At 44.0% G+C, this 19,419-nt stretch overlaps 1 protein-coding gene and 1 long non-coding RNA gene across 2 annotated transcripts; one reads left to right on the plus strand and one right to left on the minus strand.

Annotated features, from left to right (window-relative positions):
- Positions 1–1,221: 1,221 nt before the first annotated feature.
- LOC115544375 (TRPM8 channel-associated factor homolog) lies at positions 1,222–11,544 on the minus strand. Its single transcript, XM_030357282.1, has 12 exons — positions 11,406–11,544; positions 7,972–8,648; positions 7,550–7,736; positions 6,847–7,144; positions 6,193–6,494; positions 4,810–4,978; positions 4,580–4,674; positions 4,036–4,249; positions 3,066–3,302; positions 2,763–2,986; positions 2,089–2,202; positions 1,222–1,903 (listed from the first exon to the last, which is right to left on the minus strand). The coding sequence occupies exons 2-12, from the start codon at positions 8,616–8,618 to the stop codon at positions 1,661–1,663; spliced, it is 2,730 nt and encodes a 909-aa protein (XP_030213142.1). The 5' UTR covers positions 8,619–8,648; positions 11,406–11,544; the 3' UTR covers positions 1,222–1,660.
- Positions 11,545–16,788: 5,244 nt separating this feature from the next.
- LOC115544378 (uncharacterized) lies at positions 16,789–18,587 on the plus strand. The gene is made up of 5 exons (XR_003976845.1): positions 16,789–16,928; positions 17,116–17,481; positions 17,828–17,941; positions 18,035–18,096; positions 18,210–18,587. It is a non-coding gene; the product is annotated as an uncharacterized LOC115544378 (long non-coding RNA).
- Positions 18,588–19,419: the final 832 nt, after the last annotated feature.

Below are 19,419 nucleotides of genomic sequence, written 5' to 3' on the forward strand. Positions count from 1 at the left end.
GGCGAATTCATTGACGTGGAAAATCGCCCAAGAATTCTCCCATTGACTGTCATGTTAAAACTTATTTTTTCGGAAAATGAGCCTTCAATGCATTTTCAATGGGGATTTTGGACTCGCCCTAACGTGCTTGCGTCATAAATAACTGAGCAAAGAGCGCGAAGGGATATCTTCGATAAGTCACTTGCTAATTTCAACATGGCTGCTAATGTGTGCAATTCCGTTGCGTCTCTGAAAGAAGTTCCTTTTAGTCGACGATCCAATTCAGAGAAATTGGCATTAAAACAATCAGGACCTCCAAGACCAAAATGAATAAAAGAAAGCGGTTGCACGTTGACATTCTGTTCCAGAAGCGGCCAAAATGATAGGCAAATTGTTAATATATTATGCGCCCAGAAATTTGTTACATTATCGACTGGGGTTTCCACATCTTTGCTATGGGTTTAATTACAACTATAGGTCAAGAACTTTAGTTTAGATGAATCATAGAAATGTTGAGTGACAAGAAAAAAGGGCGTGCGGGCGCGGGGGGTTGCTTCTTCTGCTTTTAAGGGAGCGCCTGGTCAGTGCGTGTGTGGTATGTTCCGAGGTTTATCGCACGTAGGCAGGTATGCACTATCACGCAGTTACGCAAAATAAAAAACAGACAGGGAAAGGCATAAGGGGGGCTTTGGCACGATGACAAAGAAAGGGATCTATGTGGGTTGACCTGGTGTTCTTTAAAAGAGGCGAAACCATCTTGCCGTTGAACGTTCCCTTGAATTTTGAAGATATAAAAAAGATTCTCTCTCTCTCTCTCTCTCTCTCTCTCTCTCTCTCTCTCTCTCTCTCTCTCTCTCTCTCTCTCTCTCTCTCTCTCTCTCTCTCTCTCTCTCTCTCTCTCTCTCTCTCTCTCTCTCTCTCGGAGCTACCATGCAAATGTAAAACTCAAGTTCACTGACAAATTCAAAGAATAAAAGAAAAGCTAATCTATTCCATCTATGACAGTGATATGTTGCAGTAGCATGTGTATTGTTGGTTATTCAGACCCAGTTCAGCTTGTTGATGTCAGGTGTGCGCATTGAAAACGAACGTGAGCCTTTTCAAGCTTCGCTGGTTAAATAAACAATTATAGTTGAACTTAAACCATGTGTGGTCTCATCCTTGTCATTCCCTTGAGCCGGGCTGTGACACTTCTGAGGAAAACACCCTTCATTTCTTAAGAACCATGCCGTAAAATATCAATTTGGAAAAAAATTTGGGTCACATAATTCATTAGGATGTAAAAGATTCAGATCCCAAGAGATGTGAGAGCACAATCATAACACAACAAATGTTATTACCTTTTAACAGTACAATATTTGATGTATATTCATTGGAAAGAACAGTTAAGGACAACAAAATGTATTACAATCGCTAATAACATGTTACCAAAGACACAATGGCCAATGTATTTCGCCAATGAAAAATAGCAAAATTAGATTTTTTTGGATACACCTGAGCCTAAGTACTTTATAAGTAAAACATCTACAGCTTAGCTCATTAAATCTGTGTAAAATATATATAGTGCAATCCCACCAACCACCACTAGTGCAATAGCATTTAAAAAGGAAATGAGCCCTTTGAGTCCCGCCACAGAGCTTTCTACCCTTGAGGAGGGTCTCTTCAGGAGCAATAGGAAGGTTCACTGATAGCGAGCCATGGGGTGGTTGGTCCACGGAGGCAGCCTGGACAGCTCCTCCTCAGTGGCGCCCTCTATGGGCCAGCCCCAGGCCTTGAAAAAGGCACACAGGTTGTGCTCCACGGCCACGGAGAAGGTCTTGGTGTACAGGTTCATCTTGCCCTTGTTGTCCCCGGGCACATCGCTCATGTCGTGGTAGGCGGCGAACACTTTCTTAAAGGCTGCCCAGCCGAACGCCTCCTGGAGCTGAGGTAGTGAGAGCAAGTGACATATAGGTGGGAAGACCATATGTAGGGGTGAGTCAGTCCTAATTTGGATGCCCGGTGAGGCCATCGATCGGTTATTGTTTTGGAAATGGATATGAAATAAACTAATCGAAAGCTTGAGTTTTGTGTAAAATAACAATCGTTAACTATTTTTAAATCTCTCACCTGTAGGTATGTTTGCAAGGCCACCCACGTATTCCAGCTCCCAAGGTTTCTGCCTCCCTTGACGTACTCTTCTATGCGAGACAACCGATTTTCAGGCTCCAACTCCGGATGTGCCTGCAAGGTATGCAACAGAGCAAATCTGAATGGTTGTGTTTTCGGTGCCGTAGAATAAGCCCTTTATATCCACATAGGGTGCGGTTCCTCCCTTTGTAACCCACAAGCCGGTTAAGTTGCTCTCCGAGTCCGAGACGGTTAACAATCTCGGACATCTGTGTAAAGGCCCGATGTGCTTGGATGAAAACATAATGTCTACCAGAGCACCACGGCTCTGAATAAAATACAATGCATGGGAAACATACCACCATGGCCTGGGTGTTTAAACGGTCATCGATGTAACTCAAAAAACAAGAAATAGATACCCCCTTAGAAGGGTTATTAATTTTTATCAAATTAACCTAATTAAGATAGTTAATTAATTCGAACAGAATTGGGGGTATACAGTGGGTTGCAATCTGCAACCTCCCTGCTAGATCAAACTAAATCCTACACACTGCACCGTTAAGCCAAATCATTTAAGGAGAATTTCTCCATATTTTAAAGGAATTGTTAGTTGAATACAGCAAAAAAAAACTGACTGTCTCCGAATTTAACACAAAACCAGCTCAGTTTTTTACCTCTGCCCTTTTAGTCCCCAGCACCTCTTCATTCACGTACACCGACCACAGGTTGCACGTGCACTCTGTGGTGTTGGGTTCGAACTCCCAACAGTCCCTCTGCTGGTTGTGCCCCAGCTCGTGGATGAAGCCCCAGAGGTCTGTGCGTCCAGAGGCCTCTGGGTTAATCATTTGTGGGGCCACAGAGGAGCACATCATGATGGGATAGCCTGCATGCATCCAACCTGGGTGAAGAGAGGAACCTATTACTGATCCATCGCTAAGGCAGAGGAAGATAGAAAAAAGAAAAGAAAGGCGACTCACCGCAGGATATCTGCACTTCGGCAACAAAACGTTCCTTGCGCGGGAATTTGTAGGAAACAGCTGCCAGGTCTGCGACCCCCCTCATGATCTTATCCCAGAGCGCCGCCACCTCCTCAGGGCGCTCCAGGTGTCGGATGGCGTCGGACGGCACGGTGAAGATGATGTTCTCAAACTCCAGCTCTGCCCAGGGGGCGGGGGACTGGCGCATCAGGGCCCACTCGGCTGGCGTCGTCACACCTGGTGCAGAAGGCCGGCTTAGAGGCCTTCTAGATTCACGGGTTCCATAGCAACACGATGGAATCTACGTTCACCACAGCCCCACTGACATTCGGCGACCCCACGCTATCGGACAGCAGATCACAGATCAGCCACCATCCTCCGTGTGTGTGTGTGTGTGTGTGTGTGTGTGTGTGTGTGTGTGTGTGTGTGTGTGTGTGTGTGTGTGTGACGTGCTGACCTACCGCGCTCGTTATCCCTCTAGTCAGCCCGTAACCTAAGGTCTGTCCCTGCCAGGTGCGATGAACTTGTAGTATGTTCCTAAGCCTCCCCTGGCTGAGTGCAATCTTACCTATCTATGGGGGTTAGGTGCGAGGTACTCTCCCAAGATCCACAGCCCCCGCACGCGAACAGCGCTCTCTCTCTCTTACAATCCGCACCGGCTCCTTGTCCCGGTGGGCCGGGCCGTCAGTCCCGCTGGCCACCCCGCACCTTAAGTCCCGTCGTTTAATTCACAGTGTATATATAAGTCCCAGCAGTACATTCCTCTGTGTCTTGATAGAGTGCCTTCTTTACATAAATGGACTGCAGTTCTGCTCTCCAGCCTGGAGTACGTTACACATAGTGGCAACATGGCATGAAAGATGCAACGTCCACAATGCAGCAATCAGATGTATCCCATGAGGTCAATTATTTAGTTAATTGGTAGTTAGTTGCACCTTTATTGATAATCAATGATCTTAGAGGAACTCACCTGACTTGAAGTAAGGTGAAAGAACCGCTCTTTCCACTGTGACCTTCAGCCCCTGCACCTGAGTGTTGGGCGGGGCCACGAGGTAGAGGAGCCCCCCCCACAGGTTCCACACCTGCATCATGGGCTTCGTGATTCTGAAGATCTTTTTAACACAAGGGGCTCTCCTCAGTTCCTTCAAGTGATCCAAATTGTCCGTCTGACAGCCGATCTGCACCTGGTACAACCAGAGAGACAAGAGGGTCAAGAGGCTGTTCAACAAAACAAAAAATACAAGACATGCAGATATTTGCTCAGACTTATACATACATAGAACATGTAGGCAGTATATGATTATTGTTATTATACAAACTAGGTCTTGACTGCATCTGACTGCTGTGGAATATGTATTTGAGTTTCAGAATTTAAGAATGTGCATGATTTGAGGGGCTGATGCACATTCCCGACGCACCCAAACTCTCAATATGTACTGTAGATATGTTTTCATGTGAGGTTTGACGAATAAATTGACCATAAATATGAAGCTTGTCAAATAATTATCACGCACCATCCATCCTTTGTTGACAATCTGTGCTGGTAGAGATATGTAGGTCTTCATAACTGGAGTGACGTACACTCCAGTACTAATCCACTCCCTTTCACCTAATACGCCCACACACACAGACAGATACACGCACACACACACACACACACACAAGGAAATTGTTTCACTTCACAGAATAGAAAAACTCATCAGAAGCAGAATGCCCCATTTTCAAGTTGTGAAAAAGATAGAACCTGCTGTGTTTGCGTTGATTTTAAGCTGGTGTTGGACAACAGGCATGCTAGGGATGTCCTTGATCAGGTAAGGCAGGAGCGTGTCGGGGTCCAAACACTGATAGAGCTCAGTCCCGATGGTCAGCAGCAGACGGTCCTTTTCATTGCTAACGGGACAGTTCAAAGACACCTGAATAGACCACGGGAGATTCAAATTCAAGATTCAAATTCGTGTGATTTTCTTGTTCATTGAAATGTTAGGGGGCTGACTCCTCATATTCAATTAAGAGACAGTATACAATTTTTGTGCAAAAGTATGACTCATGACTTCATAATGTAAAATATAATTATAAATAGAGGCAAATCGTCTGAAATAAATTTAAATATTTTTGATGCCACAGAGGTGTCTGAGGGCAGACAGTGAGGATTGAGTGACTTCTCAATATATCAATTGTTACCGAAACAGTTGCTTTAATTGATCAGATCAGATGGCCATGTACATCATTGATAACTGTTAACTGATAACCTAGCCCAATGAGGGGGTAGCCCAATATGTACAGTATATGGATCACACAGCATGTGGTGCACAGCAGAAGTATGATTTGTTGTTGTTGTATTTAAACCTTATTTGCTGTCTTTTATATTACATGTTTTGCATGTATTGTGTTGAAAAGCTTTTTATTGTCTTGGGGTTTTACTTGTGTGTTTATATTGGGTTGCCAAAGCTTATTTTTGTACTTGGATTTGCAGAGCAGTGTTTACCTTTTATTTTAACTTCCTCTTATTGGTCGAGTGTCCACATGATTGCTAAATGTTTACACCTAAATATCTAAATACCTAATATATATACTTAGATAATTACACCTAAATATCGAAATATCTACAACTCTACACACGGCGATAAAAGGACGGTGTGGAGAGAACGGCGAGGGCGAAGCGTACGGGATTAGCTGGTGGAGCCACGGAGCCGGGGACCCGGGCACCAGCCGCCAGCCAAACAGTAGTGGCTTACCGACTCAACAAGCCCACTATCACAGAGCGGAGCGATGAGTAAGCCCAGATGAAAGGAAAAGCCCAGATTCTGGACAAGCGGAGGACAGGCCGTGTGACGGGAGTGCGTCACCGAGGACACCAGCGCGTGGTAGACTTGGGGATAACCCTGTAGACTAGTGCCTTTGAGGGGAATTGTGAATTTATTTTAAATTCATATTTTTGTTATTAAATTGCCCAGAGATAAAATATTAGAATGTCCAGATTCGTTCAGGAATAAAGTGTTGAAACGTGCCCGTGGTGCGTGGCTCCTCCTTGGTTTCACAGCGTTGCTCTGGACCCTGGAGAAAGGAAACCAGTAGGTTTTCTTTATCCCCTTTCCCCCCCCTGCTTCTTACTGATGCATGCCTTTACCTGTGGGATCCCAGCCTTTTTGACGATAGCAGTGAGGTCGGACACGACTTGTGTGTATGACGCCGACCCGTTGGCCTCCATCAACAGGTAGGCAGCACAGTCCCGACGCAGCCGCGGCATGAAGCCCTCCTCCTTCGCAGTGAGAGTCTCTCCGGAGAGCAGGTGTCTGCTGAAGCGGGATACCATGTGCTGGAAGTGGTACTGGTCTACGGAGGCCTTGACGGGGTCGGGAGCCTCGTAGAATTCGTCTGGGACGGTAGTACCCAGCACGTTCAGGCCCATCTTGCTCAGTATGCGGTTCCCTAGAGTAAAGGCAGAGCAGTCACAAAAAGGAAAAGGAAAGTGCAGGAATTTCATCATCAAATCAAACTATCTTATAGTGGTTAAAAAAGGTATTGGTGCTTTGTTACACCAGATTAGAAGCTGACTACAGCAATAAATATACAATAGGGCCTATAGCGTTCCCCAACGTGAGCCTCACATAGGTGAGATGATATCTTTCCGCGGCTAGGGGCCATAAATGCAGTCACTGAAGTCTTTCACAAGCTCCGACAGGTTTCCCTGTAGATAACACATTGACACCCTTCCTTTTGTAAACATCCTTCGCTAGGGAGGGCATCCCAGTGAACACTGAGGATATTGTTGTTGATGTACCTGCGAAGTCAGTCAGCGGGTTGAGCTCTGGGTTACAACTGCACCAGTCCCAGGCATGCCCTCCTATGAGCAGACCTCCTCCCTCCATCACAAAGTCCTGCATCTCCTGTGCCTTCTCATCGCAGTATACCGTGGACACAAACACACTCAGGTCATCAGTGAAGTCTGTATTCCGACAGCTCAGCCCTGACGGGCCGTACAGGGATGGGAGATCAGTCAATGACGGCAGGACTCCAACTACGCCTCTCCTGCCCTGGTCCAACCATCGGAGGGCATTGTGCCATAAAGGAACCAACTCCTGTGGAGTACAACACAAATTGTTGTCTTTGTTAAAGGCTCCATCCACAGATGATGGCGGTCTATGTGCCTCAGTACACATTCCCAAGCAGGAAGACCAGCCTCTAGGCCGGTAGGCGGAGAGGCGGATCACTGCATCTGAACAACAATTTACGACACTGAGTGGAAACTTCATGCAGGAATGTGTTACTTTGAGAATATTTGTATGCATATATTTTTGTGTCATGTTACTTTTACAGTTTCATTGTAGGCCTACTTGAAGGAAAATCTCGATTTTCTTGTGAATAAAGATATATATATATACAAATAAGGTATATATCAACTAAATGGTAAGCTTTGTGCATTGGTCTTTGGCGACCTTTTCTCTTTTGAAATCAAGTGATAACATCTTAAATTTCAAACCAACCTGTTGGCCAAACAATTCTTCGTGAGCGACAAATAGGACTCGACCCCTGCCATAGTATGCCCCCGCTAGGAAGGGGAATATTGGAAAGGCAAGAAGGCCATGGACATGAATCTCAGAACACTCGTCCTTTAACCTGAACCCAGACACGCCCTCCAGGAGAAACGCCAAGTCGTCCGCAAAGTTAATCCTGTAGTTAGAGGGAAGGGGAAGGACTAATTACCTAATGGCACCAACATATTAATGTTTATATATATATATATATATATATATATATATATATATATATACACAAAATAAACACAAAATATATAACAAAAAATCTTCTATCAAAATGTTACTGCTGTCTTTTGTAATTAAGAAAGGGTGTGACTGTTTGAAACATTTTTGTTTTTTAATTTCCGTTTTCAGTCGGCTCTACTCACGGATCTGGATTCCAACCGCAAGGAATTGTTGGGAAAATGGAAAGACAGCCCGCCTCTGAACGGTGCTCAGAGAAGTAGATCCCCGCCATGCTGGTGACCTGGTTCCCTGGGAAGGCCATCAGAGTATTCTCCTTGGGGTGTTGTCCAGCCCAGTGCCAGGCCTGCCCTGCGATCAACAGCCCCCCTCCAGCTTTCACAAACTCCAGCAGGGCCTTCACATCAGGAGCCATGCTGTAGGCATCCACCACATACACCCCCACCCCCAGTTCTTGGAGAAAGCCCCCCACCACTTGGGCCTGGAAAACGGAGTGGGAGAGGTTATCAGCCACTGGCTTGCAGCTCTGGTGAATACCAACCAGGGGGTTTTCAGATCCATCGCCCCTGAGCCAGGTGAGGGCGTTCTCCACCAGGGCGGGGAAGGTGGTCAGGTAGCTCTCGTGACCCAGGACTACCATGCATCCACGTCCAAAGAGGGAGGCGGCCATCAGCACCTTGCCTTGGGCGTTCATGGCCAGAGGGAAGGCGTGGTCTCCTATCAGGTACAATGAGCCAGGGGTGGCATCGCCCCTCAAGTCCAGCTCCTGCAGTCCTCTCATGAGACTGGAATAGGCCCGCTGGTTGTCAAATCCAATTTGTGGGCTGGCCATGGTTTAAGTTGAGTGAGGCTCTGAATCCGGCTGATGGGGACAGGATATAGGATAACTTTCAGGGAGAAATAGGACTCTTGAAGTGTAATATAATCTAGATAATAAAATGTTGTGAGCTGCTATGTGAAAAACACTTATGGAAGGATGCTTTTGTTACATTTCCGGTATTGGGGATTGCGACGCAAATAAGCACATAAACTGCAAGATTCACACATAGCCACAAGGGAGCAGCACCAAACAAATAAGCTGCAATACCTGCACATAACCACAAGGGAAGCAGGACCAAACATATAAGCTGTAATGACTGCACAAAGCCACCAGATGGCAGCATCATCACACATGATGAAAACGGAAGACTGGTTCTCAAAACCATAGCCAATCAGAGCACGTACCACGTCATATAGGCCACGCCTACCCAGAAGAGGTCAGATACAGTGATGGATTCAATGATTATTTCAGTCAGTTCTCCAAGAAGAGTAGTTCAGAATCGTTCAGTCGAGTTTCGGGTAGCAGTGAATCGATTCATGGAATGCAGGGTTCTCAGCTGAGTCAGTCAGGGTGCACTCGAACTGGGCCATCTGGCCGTGGCCGTGGCCGTTTTCACACCTAACCGTGCTCAAATCTGCCAGTGTTAGTGTGGCCAGTCTGGCCAGGCCAGGCCAATTTGGCCACTTGGGAGAGGTGTGCTGCTACGGTACGGGCCGCCACGGTACAGATGCTAATGAGCCGACACGCGCGGCTACGCAACCTGAGCTGGATGACGTATAGTCCATGCGACGACCATGGACATAATAAAGGAGACGAGCTTTCTTTCCCATTAAACGGTAAACATGGTGTCAAGCGGTTCAACTGTTGGTTCACGTTGGTCCCATAGAGAAGTCGAGTGTCTGTTAGCCATTTGGGCAGACGATGCTATTCAGGCACAGTTGGAGAAGACCCACAATAATTCCGATGTATTTAGTAGAATCCGCGAATCAATGACTTTTTTATGGTCCATGCAGCGGACGCTTGGTGATGACGTGTTACGACGTGATGACGTATACCTACCGTGCCTACCGTGGCCAGGCCACAGTTGCGACGAGCAACGGCCACGGCCAGATGGCCTAGTGTGAGTGCACTAGTGCATTCCAAACAATCGTGGTAGTCGGTCGTCAATCATTATTACAACTTTAAACAAACGCAGCGGAATGGGGGGTGTAGTAGATTATTGGATATTTAACATAAAAGCAAGATTTGTTTAACAATGATGGTGGGGGTGTCACGCCAAAATTGTACCGGGGGCGAAAATTATGCCACCTACGTAATCCGCGTCGAAACATTACCTCATCGTCCGACGCGATTGTCCATTGCCAGGCAGGTTTCAAAAAACATTTGCACTCATCAAGACGAAATAACATAATACAGAAAACACTTGTTTTTTACTTTATATTTATATTTGTATTGTATTTAATTGTTTAATCAAATTTAGCTAGTAAACTGAGTGTTTAAAGTGTATCGTAGTCTAGCTAGCTTGTGTTAATTTAATTTAGACGTCATCGTTCAATGCGATCGTCCGTTGCCAGGCAAAGTTCGACGCGATCATCACTTGCTAGGCAGGTTTTGAATTTTCGAACGCGGATTACGTAGGCGGTACAATGTCGCCCCCGGTAAAATTTTGGTGTGACAGGGGTCCCGGTGGAGAACGAACCATGAAAGAACAAGACAGATTGACGAGACATTCAAATATTTGATGAATCTGGCATGACACAGAAAGTACAAAGACAGCATGCATTTATCATTCACTGATACTGAATCATATTATCGTTCGATTGCTCACTAAGCCTCTTCCCTCTTCACCACCCACACTCAGTGAACGAACAGCGAGTCAGCGACTAGTGGGACTGGGAGGAGTCGAGTCGGATAACGAACGAGAGAGAAGAATCAGATTGGTTCGTTCATGTTAAAGATTCGTCCATTCGAACTGATTCGGTCGCGAACGACCCATTACTATTCAGATATTCTAGAGGCAGGGCAACCTCAGATGCCCTGCTAAGCGTTTCTCCACGTGTGTATATAGCCTACATATTCCCCTCCTTTTGATTCATAGTTACCATACCGAAACTTTAACAAAAGCACCTTTTCTGAAAGAACGCAACGGGAATAGTATTTTTAAATAATGCAAAATTTAACCACAGCAGTTGAGCTGACCTTATGCTATTTGGATTGTATGGTGTTCATAATATGTGTCATAAAAAATCACAGAAAATACCGACAATGTGGCTGGGTAACAAATGTGTTAAACCCGTAATGAAGACGTTAGGAATCTTTCCCTCTATAGAAAAAATAGTAGTCCCTATACATAGAGGCTTTTGGCAACCCTTGAGGCGTAATTGTCAGGGACACATTAAGACCGTTGGAAACACTTGGAGTAGGACCTTTTAAAACAGGTTACACTTGCTGCAGTATACCAATCTTTGGATGTAATAAATACGAGGTTACGGAGTTGCCTTGGACCAAGCGTTGGGGCAGGCAATGTGCAATGCTGATTGGCCCGCGCGTCCCATCTCATCATATGGAAAGTCTATTGCCTATCCATTTAGATTACGCAATATACAAAAGAGCTGGGACTCCAACCCGGATTCTAGTAACTCTAACCACGAACCAAAGGACTTATTCTGGGACTCCAACCCAGACAGACGTCGGGACTCTAACTCAGACAGAACTCAGGTCTTTCTCTGGGACTCCAACCCGACCAAAGGAACAGCTAAAATCAACATTCATACGTAAAATATAAAATAAAAAAATTACCCACGACTCAATAGCATCTATGTCGGTGGATCTTTCAAAAATGTTGTCGGTGGATTGTACTTTGAAACAGCCCACTTCAATAAGGCTTAATAACAGCCAACGAACTGCGTAGGCTATGGCAGAAGAGAAGAAAGTGATCAGAGCAATGGTCTTTAAGCACACTCCCCTAGGTTGGGCGGGTGCCTGGGAGGAGCTAAACATACTGGACTGATGAAATGGATCTCTGCGTTTTTGTTTAACCGGACCATAAAAAGAGCCACTTCAAGATGAAATCCATTGGGGCCAATATCGTAACCTGTTTGTAAACTTATTGAAATCATCAGTAGTATTGTAGCGACCCTGGGACATTTAAATAGTTTGTGTGTTATGCGTTGCATTGTATTTCGATGTCGGTTATGCCAGTTGTTCTATGTGCATGTATTGCAATGTTCTTCTTGTCAATCAGTGTGGGGGCGAATCATTATGTCAGCTGGGGGAGGGCCTTGGAAGAACAGGAGGGTGGGGGCTTGCAGAGGGACCGGGTTGGGGGTTGCCCGGGTAACAGGTGTTTGTCAGTGCGGGATTTCTGCCGTTGGTTACGGGTGTCAGTGACCTGGCTTTTGTAACATTAAGGCCGCGTTCACATCTAGCGTTTTTTGTAATAGGGATAAGTTGAGCCGACCGTTTTTTCAACAAAAAGAAAAGCTGGCAGCGTTTTTGGCCCTAAAAGCGCCGAGAGCTTTTTTTCTATTGCCTATCAACGAACCCATTCTAGACCCGACGTTACCCGCCTACTATGTATCCAGGATAGAGCCCATTAGACAAGTTGTAGATCTCGACATGTTCTGTAATTAAAACTATTAATCGCTCCACCGGCACTTTCCCGAGTGATTTGTCTGCCATTGTTTCTTGTTTTGACAGTTGAGAGTTTCCTTCGTGACGAAGTGTCAATGTTCCGCTTGTGATTGGTCAGTTGCCCAAAAGACGCCTGACGTCGGCCGCTTTCTTCCTGAAAGTTGAACTTTTTTCAACACTCAAGGGCAGAAAAAAACGCTGGGAGAGGCGTTTAAAAAAGCGGCCGTGACTTTTTCCAGAAACGCTCTGCTCCATAGGAATATAATGTAAAACAAGCGCTGGCAGATTAAAAAAAACGCCAGATGTGAACGCGGCCTAACTGTACGTCCACACCAGGAGCGAAAGACGCTTTGGTCGCTCACAAAGTTTCGCTGCGAATTTTTCTGTTCGCTTTGGTCGCTCAAGTCGCTCATGACGTACAATTCAATTATGCAGACCCATTTAAAGGAGCCGTATGCGTTTAGTAGGCCCTACAGACAGCCATATCAAATAGTGAACTCTCCCATACACCTTGGCCATATTGCCGAGACGGTTTTGCTTGTTCGATAAAGTGCTTCGACAACAAGTAGGACAGTGATTCCCCCCAATACAAAAAAAATCCTAAAATGTAGGCTAATTACAACCGAGAACAAAAAACCCTGCGTGCTGTAGTAGTTAAAATATGTTTCACTGATCTGGATCTGCAAATCATGATCTGCACTCATTCGTCGCATTCAAAACAAATAGACATTCGCGCACATGGCTAATTTGCATACGCGCACAGGACTGGTTGGCTCCGCAAGGCAAATAATGGAACATATCGATCTATCTAGGCTTTTCTGTCTATCTATCAACGCGTGTCTAGTTTTAATGTGATGTATTGTGTGTATGTCCAGTCAGACTTGTTCTGTGTGGTCTTGTAGGCTACTGTCCTGTGTGGGCCGAACCACCTAAATGGATTCCCGACGATTTGTGTCGTTTGGTATTAATAAAGACTTGACTAGGCTTTCTATCTATCTAGACTAGATATATCCCTTGTCATTTATCCCTCGTCTTGTCGATTAGTTTGTTTATGTGACGATTTCAAAAACTTTTTTGGTTTTGTTTAAAGCATGCTACACGCGATTGGTTGGTTAGATTGGTGGCATGAGAGCAAATTAAAATGATTCCCGCTTAAATACGAACGTTCTAGATGTAGCCTATAAATACTCCCGCTTATCATCACTTGATATCCAAACCACTACGGCGTTTCGATCTCTGAAATGAAAAGGGGTGGGTTCGTACAACACCGGGTGCCCAGTTACAGCCGCGATTAATACTTCAGCCGACATTTTGTTCAGTGAGTGAATAAAGGTAGGTAGGAACCAAAGTGCCTGCCGATGTTCCCTGGGATCCACGCAAGCGAAGAGCGTCTACATTCCGATTGGCTGTCAGTGTTTGGCCGCTGAAGCGAATAATAGTCATTTGCATAAAGTTAAAAAGTTTTCAACTTCTTTTTGACGCTCTGGTCGCTCAACTTTGGCCGCTGGTAGCGTTGGTCGCTTTGGTCACTTTGGTCGCTCTTGCCCATAGAAAGTGAATGACTTCCGGCGATTTGGTCGCTCAATTCGCTTCTGGTGTGGACGGACAGTAAGGCTGGGTTGCACCAACATGGATTAAATTAATCCTGGTTTAGGGTTAATCTAGGGTTAGTAAATCTAGGTTTAAACTGGTTTATAATTAATCCGAGATGCGTTGCACATCTTAGTTTTAACTCTGGATTAGTTAACCTAGTTTAAACAAGGATTAAAATAGGATTAGTTTGTGTTCAGTCTGCCATGATGGATCCCGGCGAAATGTGAACAAATTGCACAATATAATCCACAATTTTATATCCTGGTTTTTCTTTTTTCTAGCCTACATCGTGAAAAAAAACAACGGTTCACTTTTTGAATAAAGTTAACCGTTAATTTACCTTAACTGTTACAGTTGACACTTACACTTGACACTGACAGTGAACACTTGTTACATTTATTAAGAGATGGCACGTCAAAGAGGATCGAACTTTTCAACATTTGAATAGATGTTGCTGTCGGAAATGATGGAGGACTTTGGGATTATAATTGAGGATAAAAGGACTGACAGCGTTACGCTGGAAAAAAAAAAAAAGGAGGAGACCCGGAAGGCTTCAATGGCTCAACTGGCATTAAGGAGGTGAGGGACAAGTCACAACTGAAAGCCTGCTGGAAGAACTTAAAGGCAAAGGCAAAAAAGGATGCGGCAGAAGAGAGGAGTGGGATGTTTAAAACTGGCGGAGAACCACCACCAATGATTACGGACCCTCTATCGGAAAAAATCATTAATATGATCCCGCAGCAGATTTCACCCCCTCCCTAACCCACGACGATGACGGCGCAGCAGAGAGGAATACAGCGACAGAAACTGAAAGTCCTCTGACTTTGATGCTTGATAGCTGGTCCAACCTTCCCATTGAGGCATATGACAGATTATTTGGTGAATCTATACCGCTGTGAAATTTAACCTATCTCTAATTTTCCTGCGAGGAACTCTTTCCTCTAACGCCATCCAGCGAAGATATGCAGCCATGTTGTCAAGAAAACAGCGATAAACCTAACATAAACCTCCTCCAGAGGTGGTTTAAATATAACTGTTAAACCAGGACAGGGGTGGACTGGGAGAAAAATTCAGCCCTGGCATTTTCTCTCCAGACCAGCCCACTACATTATTAGCACTAGGGGTGGGACGAAACGAACGGGAAGAACCCTGTATATCCGAATAATAGTGCAGTTTTTTTGTTTTTCAAGTTTGTGTTTCTTGTGCTGCTGTCAAGAAAGTTGTGAAACCCGAACAGGAAGTTAACAGACATCCTGTGGTTGCTGCATCTCCACCCGCCATATCTACTACAAAACCCTTGTTAAATATCACACATGATCCAACGCAAAATCCTCTCTTGCAGTTATTAGTCTGACTGTGAAAATCGTTTGGTGTAAGCCCAGCATTAGTTAAAACCAGACTCGGACAATAATAACAAAATCTCCTGACAAATAACTCTGACTGGTGAACTGCAATGTCGTTCACCAGTAGTTAAGCACTTTATTTTTACTAATAAAACCCCAAACCACTGTTGATGAAAGGCATATTAAAATGAAACAAAAACAAAGGCTTAACATTCAAACAATGCATTTCTCACAAACAGGCACTGAACACTGAAAAAAATCAGACGAGCAAAAGAGCTTTCTACATCAACTCAATTTAAATGTTACTGATGGTGTTTTGATAAAACAGATGACATTGTTATGGCAAGTGACCAAAATGCAAACTGCCTCAACCTCTGCAATTTGAATAAGTGGCGGATGTCATCCAGCAATCTGCCTAGGGAAGCATCTTTGTGGTCATTCGCCAACCAATGAGTCCACTCGATGAATGGAGATGGCTCTTTAGTGTCCTCTCTGTGCGGTTTCCCCGCAGTCTCCACACCTTGCAGGCTGACCAAGCCCTGACCAGGTACCTCCAAATCTCCCCTTCCATACTGTAATAAAGTAATAGAAGACATTAACATTTCTAGAAGATGTAAAACTCAAAGATGATTTTGTTCGCACGATTGAGAAAGGATGCCATGAAAATGTCCTCTTTCCGCTTTGTTCCTTCCTTCCCCTAGTTTCTCTGCCGTTGAAAAGTGTTACATTCATGCACAGGTATGATTGACAGGCAAGTTGGAATACCCGAACCAATCAGGGAAGCGAAGCCCTGATTGGGCACAAATGAGCCGGGAGTGGTCTAAGATCAAAATGGACTCATACAGATGCATTTCACTCACTGATAGCTGAGGCATAGATAGGCCTTAGCTATCAGTGCCGAGTGCTCCAACAGCGCCAGAGATCAGCCCACACAGCCACTTCCGTTTTGCTCTTCTCACTTGCGTTTCACACCGTTAAAATAGGGCCCTAAATATTTTAAGCCACCCCCTTTTCTTAGTTTTTGGCTCTTGTGGGCTTTATTCTTTTGTGAGCAAAATGTAAAGTCCCTGCACAAACTATCTTGAACAGGATGTTAGAGATGAAAAAGAGATCAAACTAACCCTGAACCAAGGGTTTTGGTGAAAGTACAAAAGCCTTCGCTTATTCAGGTTTACTGCAATGGGTCAGCCAGTAGTTGGTGAGCCACAATCATATAAAATCAAGGTTTGCACCCGGCAAAAACTGCCATGGGGTAGGGGTTGGATTCCCTCTGGGGCTGCCCATCGTAAGAACATATGAAAACACAGTATTGTAAAACTATTTGAATTAAAGATTGAATTAAATGCGATGATATTGATATATGCTAACAGAATATTTGTGTAGTTTTGGTGGTTATGTTGAGATATTCAGAATTTTTTGCTCCACATGGTTGGTTGCTATAACTGTGATTTTGGAGTTTGTGAATCGATCAATGAAATCAATGAGCATTGAATGTTATCTAATCTAGAAACAGAATGAAACTCAGGTCGTCTCAGCCCATGAGAAGGTTTTTAGATGTTCTGACAATCAAACCTTGCCTGTTGCGCAGAGAGAAAGAACCTACATTTTTTTCACGAGGCAAGCCAATCAAAAGTCGTGTTCATCTTTCCGCCTGTCTGTTAAATGCGCATCACTAAAATGTTTCAGAAGTCTTCTACTCCTCAACGGATCATCACAATGAGCTGGATGTATGTCTTCATACCCATCATCTGGGGTAAAATATTCATCTTCAATATTCAACAATGCAAAAGTTTTATATGTTGTTCAGTAGGCCTATTATACTGTTCAGCAAAAACATTTAATGATGGATTACTATTACATTTGAACACACATCATTCAATGGTCTCCATGTTGCTTCGTATTTCTTCATTCTGACTCCTATTTTATGCTTTTAATTCAAGGTGCTGTTGTGTCCTCATACACAGTGGAGCTGACCGTGAGACCAGGAGAAAACGTTACTCTACACTGTGACTTTAAACCCTCAACTGGTGAAACTATTGTTTGGTACAGGAACTGTTCTCATGAGAATCAGCCCCCACGTATTATAATATGGGATGAATTAAGAAGGAACCCCCATTCATTCAAGGATCTGAATGTGATGTGGAACCATTCTTCAAAATCATACAATTTACTGATAAGGAACATCACTGATTCTCACCTTGGTCTCTACTACTGTGGAACTGAAAAAAGTTATGTGATAGATGCAGACAAGATAGTTCAAAAATATATCTACAAATATGGAAATGTGACCACAAGGATTTCATTTGGTAAGTTGACTGTGTAGATGTGCAATGTGAAATTGTAAGCATAGAAAATGCTCCATGAATGATTGATGAATGAAATAATTAGAACTAATTATATGTATGGACAATATGCCTCTGTGCTATATTTACTTTAAACTACTTTACACATTATTCACAGTAGAGACCCTATTGATTAATTAAATATTTATCATTGATTAATTGATTCATGATTGATGACATTTTAATTGAGTTATTTATGACTTGCAGCAATAGTATTTATTACATTATATAACTAAACTAGCAACCAGTTTTTATTTATTTATTGATACTTGCATATATATATTTTAATTCAAAGAAATACATCTTTTAGTTAAGCCTCTAGATTCATGTGCAGACTGTGGACAGTGCTGGACGCTGCTGGTCACCCTGTGCCCGTCCTCTGCTCTCCTCTCTTTGTTCCTCTACTTCCTCTGCAGTCAAATGGGTAGGACATCATGTGCTTTTATCCACTGGAAGTCTTTCTGCACTTCATTTGATTGTGTTGTCTCTCGTAATTCTAACTCAGTCTCGGTTTCAGTTCGTGCCCGAAATCACCCTGGCGTTTCTCAGGAAACAAGACCTTTAACACTGCAACATGAGGTATCTGATAGTAGCGTCTTACATTCAATTATATAAACACCCTGTTCTATAAAGAAGTGCGCTCAGTAGTTTTACTGTTGTAATGTAACGTTGTGTTTGCCTCTCACAAACAGGATGAAATCTACAGCCGTGTGTTTTATGCTGTGTTGAAAACACAACACAAAGGATCTCACAGCTTCTCCGCCCGCAGTACGAGTGGGCTTTGAGAGGTGGATTGGTTAGGGTTCTTCTCACCGCAACGCACACAGCCCAACGCACCCACATAGACTCATTCCCACCAAAACACATGCTGTACAGTCGCACACACAAACGCATGTTTGCATTGAAATTCCCTTGTTATTTTGACACCTTGAAAAAAGGTACAATATGTTGCACAAAAAAACATTGAAATATGCATTTGTATATCATTTTCTGCCAAAAAGTAACCAGTCTGTGTTGATAAAAATGTATGAATAAATAAAAACCAATACCTAATTTGAGTAAAAAAAATATTTGAGGTCCTATTTCTTAATGTAAGACTACAACTCGAAATCACTATGGGATAGATACATGCCAATAAGCAATACTAGGCAACATTTGACATTTCTCCTGCTGCCTTGGATCTACGATGAAGAAAGCTGAAGCCTTTGCAGGATTGTGTTATGAGACACTGTCTGAATACAGTGTCAGTACAGCTATGGATGGTTCTCACGTGTATGAAGTTAAAAGCACAACGACTAGGAAGTTCAGGAGTGGAAAACTACTGGTTGAAAAGGTTCTGGAGTTCTATTTCTTGAGTTGATTTCAGATAAACACTGGGGTCTATAGTGACTGGAGTTGGTACAGAGCCAAGAGGTGGAACAAAATGAGTGCTCAGTTGTTGATATTTTCATCTTAATCATTCTCTTTTGATCCAATAGGCTAATAATACTGTCACGGTTAGCGGGTGGCAGGCAGGCAGGTAGGACCCAATAGCAGACAGTTCAGGTAAAGGATAATTTATGAATGCAAAAAGGCAAGGAACACCGAGAACACAGATGACGCAGGTAACACACAGGACACAATTCACCACAAACCACAATGATCCGACGGGGAACAAAGGCAAGGCAAGGGCTTAAACACACAAACACAGGGCACGCAACGAGGAACAGCTGAAACACATTAGGGGAGGGCAGTAATCACAGAGGAGGGAAACTTGACAGGACATGGGGAGAAACAAGACAGAGATACCAAAGTAAAACAGGAAACACAGGGAAACACCAAAACAAGACAAGGAAACAGACAGGCGATCACAGTACCCCCCCCTTAAGGGTCGACTAACAGGCGTCCCACGACATGCCAAAA

This window comes from Gadus morhua, chromosome 5, assembly GCF_902167405.1.
Source record: "Gadus morhua chromosome 5, gadMor3.0, whole genome shotgun sequence".
NCBI lineage: Eukaryota > Metazoa > Chordata > Actinopteri > Gadiformes > Gadidae > Gadus > Gadus morhua.